An 18,779-nucleotide genomic window follows, 5' to 3' on the forward strand; every position below is an offset into this window, starting at 1 on the left:
GGCACACATGGTGCACTGTACTAGGGTCTGACAAGCAAATCAGATAACCCAATCATGGAGTCACTAATCAATATATCAATTTAACATAGGGAGCACTTGCACTGTGGCACTGAATGGCAGTGGCACAGTGCCTAAAGCATCTAAACCAAAAAAACATATCAAAAACAGAGGAGGCAATCAGAAAAAATGGGAGGGAGACGCACGCCAATGGTACCAGGTCTAACAGGAAGCAAAGATGTGGGAGTGTGGGAAGGTTAAAGAAAGCAAACATTAAATGCTTGGAGATGAAGATCCATCCAGGTTAGTGGAGAATTCGAGTCCAGGCTGGTAATATTGGAACTATCAATGATGGCCTTTTTCATACTGGGTAAGGCCACTGGCATTAAAGTCATCTAGCAAGTGGCACGGTTCAGAAGCCTCTTGGCGACTATTAAGGTGGCGACTAAAATTGCAGAGAGCCATGAAGTGACTATATTTCATTGCAAGAGAGCGAAACAAGTTCAGTAAGTTTAGTGCTGAAGTCTTTCCTAGGTGAGCAGTAGATAAAGTTGCCCACAAGTGTAGGTCAGTTTGGGCAGTAATTTTGAATAGAATAGACCCAACTCATTTAGTGATTTTTGAAGACAGGTCAAAACATAAGAGGGACGTTTGGTGAATGATAGCAATTCCATTGCCTATCTTGCGGTGCATTGCTTGAATGGCGATCTTGAAATCCAGAAGGATAGCTATGGCTAAATTTGGGTTAGTGGTGGAGGGAGCCATGTCTCAGAGAGCAATGACAGGTCCAGGCCTTCAGAGTAGAGTATGTTCCACTTTTCAATGTAATGCTTAGGGAAGAAGCAAGCAGTGGTATACATACAAAAGAAGTGGTTGGTTGTGAATATAGTTTATGGACTGGAGAAGCGTAGAAGATTTGGCATGTGTGAGAATTGGTAGCGGAGATGTGGACTGATGTGCTGCAGGTGAAGTGGCAATGCGCACACAGCAGATAAGGCCACCAGCAAGGGGGTGGGGCGGGGCCGAGAACATCGGTCAAGAGTTTGCTCCTGGCAACTGAGGCCGTGCAGGAGCTCAGAGGAGTAACTGAGTATGGGATGACCACTCTATTCGCAGAACCAGGTAGACTAGTGCTGGGCATGGGCAGGCACAGATGGGCTTGCTTTTGAGTTGCCAGCATCAAGCCAGTTGCACATCTTCAGAAAGGTTGTTATTTTCAGGAGCTGAAAGACCGGTAAGGTGGCATCTATGGAGGAGGGAGCTTGCACTGGCTAACAGCCTTGCTCCCACAGAAACCAGGAAGCTGTTGTCCCAGAGAAAGTGGCTAAATTAAAAGAAACAGGTAAATGAATGGAACTAAGGAAAATTAAAACAGAGCAAGGTCGGGGAAACCTCAAAGGGGGCACATATAGGAAATACAAGGGTAAGATAAAGTAAAGCTGGTTAAAATAATGGGTCTGAAAGAGTCAGGCAACCCTTAGTCAGAAGGCTGAGTATAAGGAAACAAAGTGGGCAGCACGGTGACATAAGGGATCTGGCAGGTCAAGGCAAACTAGTAATTCTAGCGAGTCTGCACTGTGGGTGTCATTTTGAGGAGCCTCAAGACAGGTACTGCAGTACCTCAGGAGTAAACACAGGCTTCTAGTCCCGCCCACAGAAACCTATGCTTGCTGTACTCCTATGCTTCTGTTAATCTCCTACGCGGGTGTCAGAGTTGTGTTTCTATTGGGATTTTAAGTCCGAGCAAATTCCTTTTCCTTTTGGACCAATGCCACCATACTGCCTTCAAGTTGACACATTCTCGTTTCAAACTTGTGTGCCTTTAGTTTGCTTGATGTTGATGGATACTCTTGTTCTTGTGTTAAGCAGAGCAGCTTTCTCCTGGGCCTTTCTCTGATCTCAATCTTCTTTCAGAACCAAGTCAGACTATTTAGGCCTGGGAACCACTTGACTCTTCCTTTACAAACCCAAAAGGCTCTTTTTAGTGTCTACGTCCTTTGACTGCAGAGTATTTTTTTGTCAAAGAAGTTTTCTTCATCTTGGAGTTGAAAGTAGTTGGAGATGTAGACCTACGTTCAAGAAACATTGGAGGCTTAGGCTTGTTCTTCATCAAAAGAATTTTCTTCAGCACCCCTTTGGATGGCTACCTCCAAGTCTATAGTTGTGCACTCTAGACCAGAGCCTTGAACCTGCTCATCATGAGCTATTTTCATTCCCTTAACTTTATTTAATGCATTATTCCTCATAAACACACAGTTCCGACATGCCTGTGCTATGTACTAAGCACGAATTTCACTAAACTGGGTCTAAAATTGTTGCATGCCTTACAGCCTTCAGACTTATGGTGCTTGGAAAGGCAAATGGTGCAAACCTTGTACATTTCTTTTTGTGCCAGTTTACCATAGCACTTCAGGCAAAACCGTATGTTCCATTGCTTCATTCACCCCTTTGAGGTTGACAAAATGGTCAGCGATTGCAAATGGCCTGTAACATGCATTCTCAAACTCTCCTGTGGTTGAGGAACAAAGAAAAACCTCTCTTCTTGATTATTTCGATGTCTGTATTTTCTGTTGTTGATTCCAGTTCTACTTCTACCCTGATTACTGCACTCTTCTTCTGCTTCAATAATTCTTCAGCATTGAGCTCCTCCATTCACTTCCATACCCAACCGTAGAATAACGGAATCTGAAGGTAGTGCTTAAGTACTGAAGAATTCTAAACTTATATTCAGAATCAGTGAATCATGATGCAGTTTCATTTAATCTACCGTATATCATTCAGTGCTGTAATGTTCCTCGCTTTGCACTTCTCATTATGTGTTTCTGGTATGTTCACCAAATGTAAAATGCGTTTGGCATTAATTGCATATTATTGATCAAAATCACATGTACAATTAACTATTTGCTTTGTTAGCAACTATGAGATTGTAACATGTAGTGCTATGGATACGGTTGTCATCTGTGAATGGTGGAAGGTATTTATTACATGATATCTTTTGAAACAACTGCATGCATAATATAGGAAAGTGTCTCTTTCTGACATGGTCACCCTCTACTTTTTGCCTGGTATCCGATGCACTTTTGACAGACGTGTACTGGTTTCCAAACTGCCATTGCAGGCTGTGTGCAATGGTGCAGAGAAAAGTGAAAATACGACATGGAACACCTCCAGTGTGCTATGCCTGCAGACATTGCACGCAGTATAGGTAAGTCACCCCTACAGCAGGACTTACAGCCCCAAGGCCAGGTGCTTTATACTACATTTGTGGACCTATCTGCATGAGCAGATATGCCCCTGTGATGTCTAAGTCAATTCTTAGATATTATAAGTGAACAGGGAAGCCATTTAGAGAACATGCGCTGGGCACTTGTTAACAAGATTTCCAGCTACATGATGGCTTCACTGAAACTATAGATGCTTGGTATGAAACATCTCATATTAATAAACCAACACTGATTCCAGTGATGGATTTATTAATACATGCACCCAGAGGGCACCTTAGAGGGTCCCAATGAAAACCTACCGACTACAAGTGTGCTAGCTGACTGGTGTAGACCAGCCTGCCACTACAGATAGGTTTCTAACCACCTGCAGGTGAGAGCCTGCGCTCTCTGATGGCAGAACCAATGCCTGCCCCAGCTGGAGGTGTTGAGCAAAAGAATGATGGATTTAATCCAGATCTCTTGACTGGGGAAGAATGTTTTGATTTGTTCTGCATTCCATCCATCAATGGTGTGTGCCTTTTGGTGTTGTCACCTCCTCCAAGCAGGACGGCTAAGTGAACAGCATATAAAGGCAGCAGGCTTCAAAGGCCTCTGCCGCCTTTGATATGTGACCCAAGGATTCCTGAGAAGGGAAATACCAACCCCTGCCCCTAGCCCATTTTGCACTAGGACAGTTGGGAATATTTGATGGTCAGTAAGCATGTTCCCCTCTCAGGCTAGTATCCTGATGTGAACACGACTTTAAGAATTCCACCATCTTAGTTTAGGCAGAATTAAGCCCTCTTACTCAGGATTTTGGCCACAGAAAGTGGTCATATAGAGGGTGTAGACACCCTAAAGTTAAGCAGCCCATTGATTTCTACCTGTCACTTCCCTTAACAACCCGAAATAGAGCATTTAAGTGGCACCCCTGACATCGGGAACTCCAATTCTACGGATTAAGAAGAGAGGACAAAGAAAGGCCACGACAAAAGCAAGAACTGAAGGCTGCTGTGGATATTTGGTGCCAAAACCTGCCTGTCTGCACCAGCCTTGATAATTGTGACCAGCGACCCGTCCTACCACTTACCTGCTTCCAAGAGCCCCAGGAGACTACGAGCCCTACACATATTGCCAGCAATCTCCCTTGGAGTCGAGGAGCTACTACCCTGTAGTCTACAGGCACCGAACGCAAAGCCAGGTCTACCGAGTTGCTGCTCTCCGGCCAGCGTGACGCAGCAGCTGCCCAGGAAGAGGGCCCTCTCCTCCTGAAGGTCAGATCTGTCCCTCCACCAAGTGAGAGGACACCAGGACCAACAGAAGCCTGACAATACCAATATCAGAGGTACAGGACTCCTTGCAGCAAACAGCCTGTGAGATTCCAATCCGGACTCCCACTGCACCAAGACTGAGCAGCCGTCGAGGGACGTCAGCACCACAGGGACCCACATCTAGAAGTGGCCTAGCAGTCCTGATTTTCGCACCCATAACAGGTGAGACCGACAACTACAAGGTTCCAGTATGCATAGAGCCCACTATGCACCTGAGCGCCCCTGTTCGGGTACCGACGGACTGGCTGTTCCCTAATGTGAACCGAGCTCCCCTACTGTGAGCTCCCGGACTTGTCCCCAAGTCCCCCTCTGCAGCCTATTTGTAGGTGCCCCACCTTCTTTCCACCAGCGTAGCGAGCACATCTACCAACCCGACCAGCACCTCTGCACGCGGACGCCCCAGGGAGGGCAACCATTAACTGCTGGTGGTACTTTGGACCTAGGGCCCCTACGACCATAAGTCTCTAAGGAGATGCCCAGAAACCAATGCCAAATAACTGTTTGCAACATTTGCCTTTTCTCCCATAGACCAGCATTGCTGTGTGAAGACTAATGAACTATTTACTTACCTGTAAAAATTCATATCAGCAAAACTACTTACTGGCTAAAAAGGTTTTGGTATTAAAATTTATATAAAGATAAGACTTATTTTTCCAAATTGGTCTGAGATTTATTCTTGAATGTGTATCTCAATTATTGCCTCTGTGAGTGCAACAAATGATTAGCACTAGCCTCTGCTAAGACTAACTGCTCGCCTACAATACCAGAAAAGAGCATTTGGGTTATCATTTTTGCCTCTGTAAACCATTCAGAGTTTGCCTGGACTCTTTACACAGTGTCCCTAGTTTTTGTCCACCATATAAAGAAGCAGCTTCCTACACACAAGTAACCATCATGTTAGCAACTACAAGATTGTAACGTGGTACAGGCATCGCTACTCCTTTTCTGACAAAGAATCTCAATCATACACACTCAACTCCTTTTATATACTCAATAATTGGTGTTTCCAGACTGCCATGTGATATACTTCTTTCAGAAGAGACCCTGCTCAAGATGGTGCTCTGCTCTCGTGTTTTGCTGCATCGCCACACAGCGTGCCTTTTTATGGAACAGGCTTCTCGCTTCACACTCTACAGACAACTGATGAACTACCTTAGATACTAGGTTTTGGTATAAGGTGGCAAAAATTGTTTTTGAATGATTCCTGGGGAATCAGCATTTTCAGTAACACCCAGGTTACTATGGAAATAGGGTTTGCCTTGGTGAGCATTTTCCCAATATCACACCAAGGCAGTGATATTGGCATAGCATGCAGAGATTAGGTTTGTGAAGAGGATGTGGTTTTGACCAAGGAGACCCCTCTGTAGGTCAGTAGCCTAATGACAGCTCTGCTGCTTATTGGGGAGCGGGATTCTGTGCGTGGGTCGTGATTGGGATATTCAATTTCCGAGCTCTATGGTTAAAGATGGCATACAGTTGTTAATCAGCATCAAGAAGACTATGAAGTAGCACTCATAGAAAGGTTTAAGGGCAGGTAACTTAGGCACTTCCCCAAGCAATATATTGATTCCGCAGGAGAGATGCAGACAGGTCACTGACAAATTATAAGTTATTATCAGAGTATTTGCAAATAAAATGTTCAATCATCATTAATCCATAATATATGTTTGTGTCCCATGTTTCACAGGTTTTGGATATATATATTAAAGGAGGTTAATATGAGGTCACCAGGGTGTCTTTTCCACTGTGCCCCAAAGTAATGCTGTTAGGGTTCTGGGCATCAGGTGTCGCACAAATATAGTAAACTCATATGTGATTAACTGAAAGGGTGACTGTGACGCAGAGGGATACAGCCTAACTATGCGGTAGTAGTAAAATCCCTAAATTAAAAATACAGAATTCCAATGTGGAGATGTGTGTGGCTACATATCAGGTGGTTTATAACTGCAGAGGAAGCCCCCTAAATATCAATAAGCTGTATGACTCAAGAAAACGATGTCATGAACTAGACAAAGTTTTTTTTTTTTTTAAACTGTCGGTAATTCCCTCAACCACTATTCTATAGAGACCGTGCCCTAAAGGCTTTCATTTTGTGGTATAATGCATGTTATCACTTGATGTATAATTTATCCTATACCTTACACTTTTTAAGTATTAGTTCATTTTTTTTTTACTAGTAGTGGCTGGCACACACTCGTGCCTTTTGTTTGCCTTTCTATGTATGAAAAATCCATAGCATTGTTTTAAAAAGATAAAGAAACACTATCATATGTGAAAAGTTTAGTCCTGCATAGTATGAACTTACCTCAATATTTTTCAGGGATAGGGCATTCTCCATGTTACGCTGGGCTATCTCAACCTTGGGTGCAATCCCACACACGCCACAGATCATGTCGTTGTAGTCTCGGATGGTGAGGCATTCAAAAGCCCAATAAGAATTGGACAGTAGCTCGTGCAGCATGAGCTCCTCCTCAGGGCTCCAGATTTTCTCTGTAAGTCAATAATTAAATATTCAACAAAAAGAGCTGCAAGCAGATTTTTAGGCATGAGTGTGAAGGAGAACTAACCTGTATCTTCGTAAAGAAAAAGAGGGAGACATTCTGTTACTAGTAGTGGCACATGAAAAGTATGTTTAGCGCTTCTACCGTCACCATATTAAATATTTGCAGTTGGCTTTTCAGGGGTGGACCTGATTTTATGCCCAGTGTTATAACTGTGGCGAAGGTGGTTTTGAGTCTAATGTGACAACTGTAAGGGCAGCCCATGGGGCAGATTTTATGCAGTAAGGCAGTGCCTAATTTGGCCCGGTGGTTTCCGGTGCTGGGCACCGGCACCTAATTGTCAACACTAGTGCTTGTGACACTTTGCCACAAGGTGGCGCTGGCTGGCTAATTTAGAGATGATCACGAAAGCAGCTAATTATTAATTGAATATACATTAAAAATAACTATTACCTGCAGCCAAAGTCATTCTTATAGGTTTGGGGGTCTGAAATAGTCCGTATTGTCACACTTTTAGGGGTGTGTTGGTTAGTAGTTGTTTTGTTACTATCATTGGCAGCATGGCAGGGGTAATGTGTGGTTCAAGCTGCAGAGGCCTCCTGCCGAGAGCCCTGGTACTTATTTAACAAATTAAGCACTGATAAGGTAATCTCTCTGAAAGATATCAATGCAGAAGTATCTTGAGAAGTGTTGCAGCAGCACGGGGAGCAACTTCCAATATGATTTCACTACAGTAAAGGCATCTTCCAGTGATATGTCACTGCGATTTGAGAGCTTTGCACTTTTGTTTGTGATTTCATTTGGAACCCCAGAGTGCAAAACATCTAAAATTCTATTTTATTTATTAGTTTCATGCTTTCAGTAACCAGAATGTGTTCCCCACCAACACTTTACAAAACGCTACTCTCATGCATGCAACACAACTTTACTAAGATACTCAAGAGCCACCAGGTGAACTGTTAGAGAGGAACCAGAGAAGCAGAGAACTACAGCGACCTGACAATGAATGAGGGACTGGGTAGGTGATAGAGAAAAGCGGGATTCAGCATATACTGACCTGTTTGCTCCTGCACAGATCCCAGGATGCTTCTGACAGATGTGTTGGGGTCCTCCCCAAGCTTGAGGTGATTTCGGATGGTGAAGAGCAGGTCCAGGCTCACCAGGAGTTTATTACCCAGATTGAAAAGACCTGAAAATTAGGGATAGCAGCAATACCTTAACAGATGAGTCATAAGAGCAATAACCTGACCAAAAAAACACTAAGCAAATCATTCAGATAATAAAGATTCGCCGTGCAAAACTTCAGCAGATCAAATACAGCACCAATGCAAATTTCACTCCATAAAACACAGCTATGCACTTGTAGGCCGGTAGGAGGGCTACGTACAAGTACAACTTGCACCACCATAGATTTCAGATGTAATCAGCGATGTAATATGAGAGGTCATAAGCAGAGCATCACAGCAGTGCAAGTTATACTTATGTCAGTTACGTATAACTGGAGAATTTCCCAGCTTTTTTAAACAGTAGTGCTTTTCAGTGAATTGCTATGGTGTTTCTTAATGTAAGTTAAAATCTTACCATCTTCCCTACATTTAAATCCACTTTAACCTTTGTTTTTTTCAGTGGATTTTTGCAGGTTTTTTTTCAAAACAAAGTCATATATTATGAATCATAATTATGATACGTTTGCTGCCAACCCGTTGACGCAAAAAGGGCACTTTAAAAATATATATTTTATGCCCCCAGTGGTTCCTTCCCACATAACGGCCTGGGGGTCAGGGTGCCCCTACCTGGCCTCTACTATTTTTTTTTTTTTTTACATTTTCAAGATACAAAGCTCACCTGCCCTGTAACGGCAGCCACTGCATTTCTTTCATGTTGCAGCAAGTCAATCAGATTGCTGCGACTGTGAATCCTGCAGGAGCCAGCTGGCCGACGAGAATTTAAAAAGCACAGAAACCAATCAAATAGCTCCAGTTCTTTTTTTTCACATTTGTGGTTTCGCAGGTCTCTCACAGGTGTTCGCAGAATTAACTTATAATATATTTATACGTTTGCAACCATAATTTCTCAAAACCTAATTAACAGATTTTTCACTAAATCACAAAAAAGCATGCTTTCTGGATAAGGATCTGGCTATCTGCCACATACAGTGTAATTCTGTTCAGTCGTTTTCTCTGTATTATTGTCAAATTTTTCCTGTGGAAAATACACAGCGGAAATGCATTTTGGACACCTCCCTTTTTCCTAGTCCCTCACTCGACCTATCACCCCGAAATGTTTTAGTAAAGAGCTGAGGTGGAAGAACTTTTTTTGGGGAAAGATTCAAGAAGATTTGTTAAACGGCACCAAAATTATTAGCAAAACTAAATACGCTCTTCCTATGGTAACTAAGGCTCGCATACAAATGACACAGTGGCTGAAGACCGAGTGGTCTGTAGATGTAACCAGAACCACAAGAGGGTAATACAGGGCAATTTTAGACATTACCCACTATATGTTTTCATATTACATGTTTATTTTTGGGGTGTTTCCTCGAAAAAGATGCCTTCTTCAAGGTGGAGCCAACAATTAGCAGAGACTGGAATATGAATATTCAGATTTTGCTCACCTTGCAGGAATACAAACTTGATAAAACACATGCAAGGGACAGTGGATTACTGCAATTCTGTGGCTGCAGCATCTATTACATAATTATATATTTCCAGTGTTTGCCACCTCATTTGCAATGAAACATGCACAACTGGCGGATTTCAGAAAAAATGCGTCTTGTTCAAATGGATACAGATACAGCCAGATAATGTGCTACATAGCACTGGTGGATACTCTACTTGCCGATTCCTTACCTGTTGAATATACCCAGACACCAGACTGGATCCAGAAATCTTTCACTAGCCCTCCCTCATCGGTAGGGTTGACGGCTCCATCTCTGTGCCAGAAGCAACACACCACTATGTTGTCACTGGAGCCATACCATAAAGCACCCACCCCGGCGCAACAATGTATGTTTCCCATCCATTTTCTTGCACATCCATAGAGGCAGAGCCAAGGAAATGATGATCAATTGGAAGCAGTGCAGTGCAATAAGCTAAATTGGAAATATTTTAGTGTGGTCGATGACCATCCTTAAGAATGTGGAGGTCGGTGGGATAAGTGAAAAATCAGCAGGTAAACAGAGTATCTACCAGAAAGATCATTACAGAAGGTAAGTAACTTTTTCTTCTGATGGATAGTTCTACCTATAGATTCCTCATCTGTTGAATAGATTTCAAAGCAGTACCTCTCCCAGGTTCTGGGTCTGAAGGAGTGGTCAAACGAGGAAATCATGCAGCACCAAGCATGCAAAATGGTCATCATGTTTCACCTCCAAATGCAAGGAACAATGCTTGGCGAAGGTCACCTCACGACAAACTTCAGCCACAGGAACATACCTAGCGGGCAGCACAGAATCCCTCGGCAGTTTTTTCCTGGCAGGGGTAGAACACTTCTATCAGGATGAATGCTCTGGCTTTCACAATAAGGAGATCTTCAGGTTCCTCCCTGAGACACCTTGAAAAGAAACCACCGGAGAACGTACTTGGGACACTCAATTTCTGTTCCATGGAATATGTCCAGTCCACTAGCATTTTGCAGAGCTACGCAGAAGAGGGAGGTGCTGCTATCACTTATGCTGTGCTAAACTATTTTTGACATCTGAATTGGATCAGAATCAACGCCAAAGATAATATGCATAGTTTTCCAACAGCTTTGGCATGAGAACGTATGATATCCTTCTCTGTACCTCGCATTCTCCACCATCATCAGGGCCTCACTGCTGGACCCCAACAGGATAGCTTTTGAATTTGACACTGGCTGCTCTCTAAGTGACAGAAGGTCTTGGTGCTGGAGATGTTCCATTTAGAACAGGGGGATGTATGGCGCTGGGAGAGGACCTGATGACGGGAATCCAAACAGAGCCCTAAACGGTCCCAGGGGTCTTGGAGAGCCCTAGAGGGGACAGACACACAACGGAAAATCATTATTTTTTTTCAGGAATTCTGGATAAGTCATTGCCAGCACTATATATGGTATCAGCAGCGGAGGACCCGGTAGAGGTCCTGAAATAGGTCATGGTGGGGGTGCCAGAGGAAGCTCCTCAGCCGGGGTGATATCCACTAGTTCTTGTTCAGAGGAAGGCTGCGTAGATGGTGTTGTGCACCAAGGGAGACTTACCTCTTAAATCTGAGCAGTGTCTAGGGGAGTCGTCTCTGAGCTTCCTCTTCTTTTTATGTTTTCTCCTCTTCTCCCTGAAGGACATACTGCGAAGAAGAGCGAGATTTGAAGGGAGACCTCGACCAGGAGCACAACTGGCATTGAGCCCGATACTACTTGTGGGTCGTATGAATTTTGCCTTACGCTTTTTTTTATGGACTTAGTGTCCATGAGATGGAGCTTTTCTCTGAACCTTGAGTTGTGCCTCGGGTCCAAGCGCCACAGACAGACTTCTTGCGGGTCCGAAATAAACATTTGCTTATTACATTGGCAGCAGATCTTGAACCCTGACTTCTTGGGTTGTGGCATTCCCTAAGCACTGCACTGGAGACAGATGTGAAAGAATCTCTAGAAAAAAACCCACAAAAAGTGACAAAATCACACGGGTAGCTCCAGATCAGAGTAGAAGCGAGCAGAAAAAATGGCAACTGGTGTTGGCGTATTGGGGTGAATGTTTTATGACTTCAACGATATAACCGTGGGGTTGCTCCAAAGCAAAGATAGAGCCTACAAAGGAGAGCTATTGAAAAATTTCCAGATCCAGTCTGGCACCTGGGAAATTCAACAAGTGAGGAACCTTTAGATATAAATATCAACCAGAATAAGCAGTTACCCGATATTTTTTCTTTATATATACAAACCATACATACATACTCACCTGTCTGACTTTCTAGCCTTCAAAATAAAGGGATCCTAATTTGTAGTGAAAACAAAGTATTGGAATTCGAAAAAATGGTATTCTGAATTGTGGATCTGAACTTGTGGGAGTAGACCTTTTATATGGCTAAAATTACTGCCACCAAGAAAAAAAAGCGTTTTAAGGGAAATATACTGGACATAATAATGCATATGTAATTCATACAGATATCCACTTACACCTTGAGGGCCCATATCCCAATTACTCATTTTCCAAAGTGGATTCAACCCTTATCAAAACAGCACATTGACTGGGAATGGCTCGAAACTGAACAACGGCAAAACCAAGTTGATGCTATGGAGCCCCTAGGATCTTCATTCTTGCTCAATCTGCAGTCTCACTCCAGCGTCCTTTTCAAGTATTTCCATCCAATTCCGTAAAGCAGAAAAAACCTTAATGGGTCATTAAGGAGGTAAATATAACCATAGTTCGCATACCAAGAAGGTGGTTATGGACTGTTGGGTTCAAGCTGATTCGAATAGTTCAAGTTCTCCACTTTCTGTATGTGCACTGGTGGATGGGGTTGTAGTCACTTTCAAACCTGATTATGAGATGGCTCTTCTGTGAGGGCTACCAAATGATTAATTGACCCAGTGCAGTGTGGCCAAAATACTGCAATGTGGCTAATCTTTGGCTTAGACGCAGGACAACATTGCCTACTCAATACAAGCTATGCTTTAGTTTTTGATTAAGGCATGATTTTAAATTCCTTCCTCAACAAATGCCTGCAGAGATGGATATATTACATTTTAGAACGGATATAATGTTCAGACATCCATTTTCAACATTATAGTGATTAAATAAAATGTTCCTCCTAGAACTGTATATCTGTCTCTGTGAAGTGCATCTTTTCATTCCTTTTCTTGGTACCAGATGAACCATTTAGGAAATGTTCTTTCTGGTTGATAATCTATCTAACTGTAAATTCCTCTCCTTAAGAATATTGCCAGGCACCAGAAAGTATGAAGAATTCTTAATCAATGCTCTAGCATGGCAATAGGTGGTGTGATGTAGCTTCACACTACCCAAAAACAGAGCCGCATATAAGTTTTACCCACTACACTTTGACGTTGGTTCTTGTATCTTTCTCCTTCCGCGCCCTCACACAGAGAGCATAGAAGAACTTTTATGAGATGATGTGCTGATTATCTAAACTGAGACCTTTTAAATGCAAAAGAGACCACTCCACAGAACAGGGAAGTAGAAAGGCAGTGAGGAATTTATGGTTAGACCCTGATCCTGACCAGGCAGAGTTACTACACTACAATGTCACAGATATTTTATCGTCCGTTTGTTTGGGCCCCACTCCTGTCCCTGCAAACTCAATTTGAAATTGGAGGATATATATTGACTCCCACCTTGGTCTTGGAACCCAAGTGGTTAAAACCTGTTTCTTCTACCAAAAAACTGGACAGCAGATATTCCCATTCTTAGAATGAGATCTCAGAATTTCAGTGTTTAATACCATCATTCATCATTGATGATGGCAATTCTATTATGCTGGCACCACGAGAAATCCACCTAGGCCAGCTGTACATCTCATTTTAATTCAGAAGAAGCATTCAATAACAGCAGCCAGAAGGGAGCTGTCTTGGCTTCAGTTCATGACAAAGTTCTCTAAGGCCATGTCTATAATGCTTAAAGCAATCTATCTACATTTACCAGCATTCATGGATAAAAGATTCCAAAGATGTTAATCATCCAGGAGCTTTAGCGCCAACCAGATTTATTTCTGCAAGTACCAATATTTTGCACTACCAGTTGTAGATGTAAAGCTTTCCCTGTGGAAGCAACAAGCCCATGGCCTCTGGCCTTTCATATTCAAACATCTATAACGTGCTTTAGAAAGACCTTACAAACCTTTCTTTTTAAGTAACAACCCAAACAGCAATAATGTTTGTCCATCATAGTGCCAAAACCCCACAAAGAGTTGATCATCCACGCAATAGTAATTTGTGCGGCCGATGTAAAGTCAGTGCCCTGTCAGTGTCTAGGTGATGGAGCCTCTCATCCTCTTTAGAGAGGTGAGGCGGTACGAAAAATGCTGGTGAAGTGATCTACTGGCCAATGGGGATGGGAGTCACAGTCATTGATAGGAAAGCTGCACGGGTCCTTAGTAACAATTTGTCCGGAAAGAAAGTGGTGTAGGTTCTCAAGAAGCAACAGTGCATGAAATGCATGCACATAAGAAACTTCAACATCAAGTTCAAGCCCCATAGTGGTGCAATGAACGGTTGGGGAAGAAACAGGTTTGTCAAACCTTTTATAAAGATGTATCACAACCATTGATTTAAACAAAAACTGTTGGTCAGGTAAAGAAAGAAACAGAGAAAGGTTGAGAGGGCCTACAAATAACCTTTTCCTGTGCCCACCATAAGGCCTTGCTGGGTAACGATGAAACAAATAAAAGAACATTAGAAAGTTTAGTTTGTATAGCAACTGAATTTCAGGTCCCACAACAAGCGTCATACTTGCCCTGGCGCCCAGCACAGATGGATTACATCGATCACTTCAGTCAGAAAGTCAAAGACATGTAGCTACCACTGCTCTCTCTCCATGCAGGGCAGTATAAGTTGTAAAGATGCAGGACCTTGCCCTGTTGGTAAGACAGTAGGTCCTTATGAAGTGAAAGCGTGATCAGAAGAAAAAATGCTCAGGACAATAAGAGTCAGTATACCACAGTTTCCAGGCCCAGTCCTGGGTGATCAAAATTACATGGACCCAGTTTGTTTTGATCTCCCTCAGAACGTGAGACAGGAGTGGCAGTGGAGGAAAGGCATACAGGAGACTGTCCTTCCAGTCCAGTCAGATGAGTCACATAATAAGCACCATAGAGAAAACTGAAGCATGCAGAGTTGTTCACACCTAATGTCCACAGCCTAACGGCTAGGGCGCTCGACCTCGGACCTGGGGATCTGGGTTCGAGTCTCGGCAATGTCGCTAAAACATCCTGTGATTCTGGGCAAATCACTTAATCTCCCCGTGCCTACCAAAAATGAATGGTTCCTTGTGTAACGTAACTGGTGCTATGTAAAGCGCTCTGATACCTGATTAGATTCGGGTCAAGTTCGCGCTATATAAAACTCTGCAATAAATAAATACACATAGGTCTATCCAAGGCATACTTCACTGATCCATGATGATCCATGCCACCTCAGGAAGGAGATGCTACTTGTGCAACTAAACTTGTCTGTGGCATACAGGCACCCCACTAGTTGGCTGGCAACCAGGAAGATATTTCGCTGGTCCAATCGCCTATAGAGGTGTATGGCTTCCTGTCAAAAGATTTAGGACCCCTACTTCGCCCTGCTTATTGCAGTACCCCATGGTGGTTGAGTTGTCTGCGAGGAACTGGATCAGCCTTTTTTTGATGGAAGGTAGAAAGGCTTTTAAGGCCAGACTGAGCACCAGACACTTGAAAGTTTCTGATCTCCAATATACGCCCTCCACTGGTCTCCAACCTAGCAGCAACGCATCAGACACATACCATGAACATTGGTTGCTAAAGGGAGAGAGGCCTGAGCAGGTCAGGGTTGTGTCTGCCAGCCACCACTGTAGATCCTGCACTGTAACCTCTGAGAAATGAATGAAGTAGGAGAGGTAGCCCCAATACTGGGAGTGCACTTCATGGTGCACTTGTGCCTTCAGGCAATAGGGACATGGATGATGCACAAGATCAGGAGACCAAGAAGCCTCAGATGCATCCTCACCGAGATACAGGACTGATCCCAAAACATCAGGTTCATATCCTGAATGCCCAGACTCTCTGCAGTGAAGCAAAGGCTTTGTATGCTACCGCATTCAGAAATACCCCAATGAATGGATTCTCTGAATGGGGTTCAGGCAAGATCTCAGCTCATTGATGGTGCAACCCAATGACTGAAGAACTTTGCCTCTCATCAGGAGGTAGTTTATGACAGTTTGTGGCGAACCAGACTTCAACAGCCAGGCGTTAATGTATGGGAATTTGCATACACCCAACCACCGCCATCACTTCTGTGAATACTCTACGGCCTTAGGTAAGGTTGAAGGGGAGTACGGCAAACTGGAAGTGTTGCTGGCCCACCGTGAGCCACAGATGATGCCTGTGAGACTGCAGAACAGGTATATGGAAATGTGTGTCCTGCAAGTCCAAGAACTTCATCTGGACTTCTCGTCCCAGGACTGATTCAATTTTAGCATTTTGACATTTCCTTTCTCAAAGGTTTTCAGTGTACAGAGGTGCAAAATAGGCCTAGGGCCTGTGTCCATCTTCAGAACTAGTAAGGAATGAGAGTAGAATCCCTCTCCTTTCAAGTCAGATACCCACTCATGGACAGAAGAAGAATGAGTTCCTGCATCAGGATAGAGTAGTGGTCCCCCAAAATCTGCTCTGGTATCGAGGTAAGACAGGGCAGTAAGGAGGCAAAAGACAGGACATAGTCTCTTTGAATAATTTCCAAGACGCACCTGTCCAATGTGAAGGATTTCCAGTTGGGATGAAACGGTGAATCCTACCTCTAACCGGCCATGCATGAAGCTGAGAGGGCAAACTGATGTGGCTTGGAAGCTGCTGCAGCTGTGGAGGAAGAACTAAAGGACAGCTATACCTGCTCGAGCTGTCAAAGTGCTTGTCCTTTAAAGATGTTTGCACATCATCAGAAAACCCAGATGGTCATATCCAGGCATGCCTACTGAGCATGACACTGGTGCCAATAGCTCTGTTGATACATTCTGTAGTGTCCAGACCGGAGTACATACTTGGCTGCACCTTGATGATCCAGTATTGTTTGAGCTACCGACAAACTAAGGTCATTGGGTCGGCAGGCAAAAAGGAAAATGCTACTTACCAGTATGCATCTGTTCTTGGCATGTAGAGCTGCAGATCCACACATTAAGCATAGATCGCCATCTGGTGTTGGGCCCGGATGTTTGCACTTGTTTTTGTCTTGGAAAAGTCTTTGGAAGTCACGAGATAGGTGACTCCTCCTTTGGATAATAGTGCACACGGGCATCGGCTCCATCTTCAGATTGTTTTTCGCCAGCAGGGAAATTATGGAGTTTTGTGAGAAACAGAAAAGATGCCCATGTATGCTGTATCTAAATAAGATAATACTGGAACAGATAAAGGTAGCTGGGGAGGTGGGTGGACGTGTGTGGATCTGCAGCTCTACATGCCAAGAACGGATGCATACTGGTAAGTAGCATTTTCCGTTCGAGGTATATGGGCTGCAGATCACAGACTAAGCATAAATTGTATAGCAGTACGCCTCCTTAGCGGCGACCACCAGCATCTGTTGCAGTAGTTTGAAATAGTGCTTTGAGTACAGCCTGGACCACACTAGCTTGCCGTTTTGTTTGCACATCTACACAATAGTGCTTTGTGAATGTGTGCGGTGTACACCATGTAGCTGCTTTGCAGATGTCATGTAAGGGAATGTTACCTAAAAATGCCATTGAAGCCCCTATCTTTCGGGTACAGTGGGCTTTAGGAGGAACTGACAATTTTCGTTTTGCTTTGTGATAGCAAATCTGTATGCATTTGACAATCCACCTTGCTATCCCAGATTTTGATATGGGGTTGCCTTTATGTGGTGGTGAGAAGGATACGAAAAGTTGTTTTGTCTTGCGAAAAGGTTTTGTTCTCTCAATGTAAGAAAGCAGTGCTCTCTTGACATCCAGAGTGTTTTTGCGACTGTTTGTGGTTGCGAGAAGAACACTGGCAACTCTACAGACTGATTGAGGTGGAAGGGAGAAATAACCTTAGGGAGGAATTTAGGATTAGTTTGTAGAACAACCTTATTATGATGTATTGGTAAGAAAGGTTCCTGAATGGTTAGTGCTTGGAGCTCACTAACTCTTCTAAGAGAAGTGATGGCCACTAAAAAAGCAAACTTCCATGTTAAAAACTGTAGTTCACATTTATTTAGAGGTTCAAATGGAGGACCCATTAGTCTTGTGAGAACTATGTTTAAATTCCACAAAGGTGAGGGTGGTACTCTGGGAAGAATTATTCTTTTGAGGCCTTCCATAAATGCTTTGATGGCAGGTACTCTGAAAAGTGATTAGTGTTGCCTATTTTGTAAATAGGCCGCTATGGCAGCGAGGTGCAACCCAATAGATGTATAAGCCAAGTTACACCATTGGAGATGTAGTAGGTAACCTATGATTAGGGCTCCCAGTTTTATGGTATTTATTTTTTTGACATTTCCATCTGTATTTATCCATATTTATTTTTTGTTAATTTTATCTGTATTTATCCATATTTATTTTGGGCTTTGTGGAAAAATTATGCTCAAATTAGTACATTTCCACATTTATTTTTCCGATAAATATGCACTCATGCTTGAATCTCTGCCAAGTTTCAATGCTGTGAACACCCGCAGAAGATAAATTAATGCACTTAAATGAACATCTGCACATTTCATTATTAACCTTGTGCATATCTACTGGTGTTAAAGCCTCTTTACTAAAATTCCTTTCTTTTTTAACCTCCTTAGCTATCAATCTACACAGCTATTGACCTCACAGTCATGGCAGACAGTATTTAGAATTACTCAAAAAGCAACCCAACTTCCGTTTTTATCCACATTTAAAAATAAACACAGACAAGAAAATAAATGTTTTCTGTCTGTATTTATCTGTAAAATTCAGTAAAAACGGAAATCAGGGAGCCTTACCCATGATGTGTTGGATAGACACATCTAGGGGATTGATGGTGTTATGACAATATGTAACAAATTTTTCCACTTGGCTGCATAGCAGGCTCTAGTGGTGGGACGTCTAGCCTCCTTAATAACGTTCATACAGTCAGGGG

At 43.1% G+C, this 18,779-nt stretch overlaps 1 protein-coding gene across 4 annotated transcripts in view; it reads right to left on the reverse strand.

Annotated features, from left to right (window-relative positions):
- The window catches only part of HMGXB3 (HMG-box containing 3), a 519,976-nt gene that overhangs the window by 137,867 nt on the left and 363,330 nt on the right, over positions 1 to 18,779 (reverse strand). For all 4 annotated transcript variants that reach the window (XM_085617738.1, XM_085617735.1, XM_085617736.1 and 1 more), the window contains exons 14-15: positions 8,090 to 8,221; positions 6,837 to 7,021 (exon numbers count right to left, since the gene is read on the reverse strand). In XM_085617738.1, coding sequence (XP_085473864.1) covers positions 6,837 to 7,021; positions 8,090 to 8,221 — 317 coding nt within the window. The remainder of the gene's footprint in view (positions 1 to 6,836; positions 7,022 to 8,089; positions 8,222 to 18,779) is intronic.

The sequence above is a fragment of the Triturus cristatus genome, chromosome 7, assembly GCF_964204655.1.
Source record: "Triturus cristatus chromosome 7, aTriCri1.1, whole genome shotgun sequence".
Classification (NCBI taxonomy): domain Eukaryota; kingdom Metazoa; phylum Chordata; class Amphibia; order Caudata; family Salamandridae; genus Triturus; species Triturus cristatus.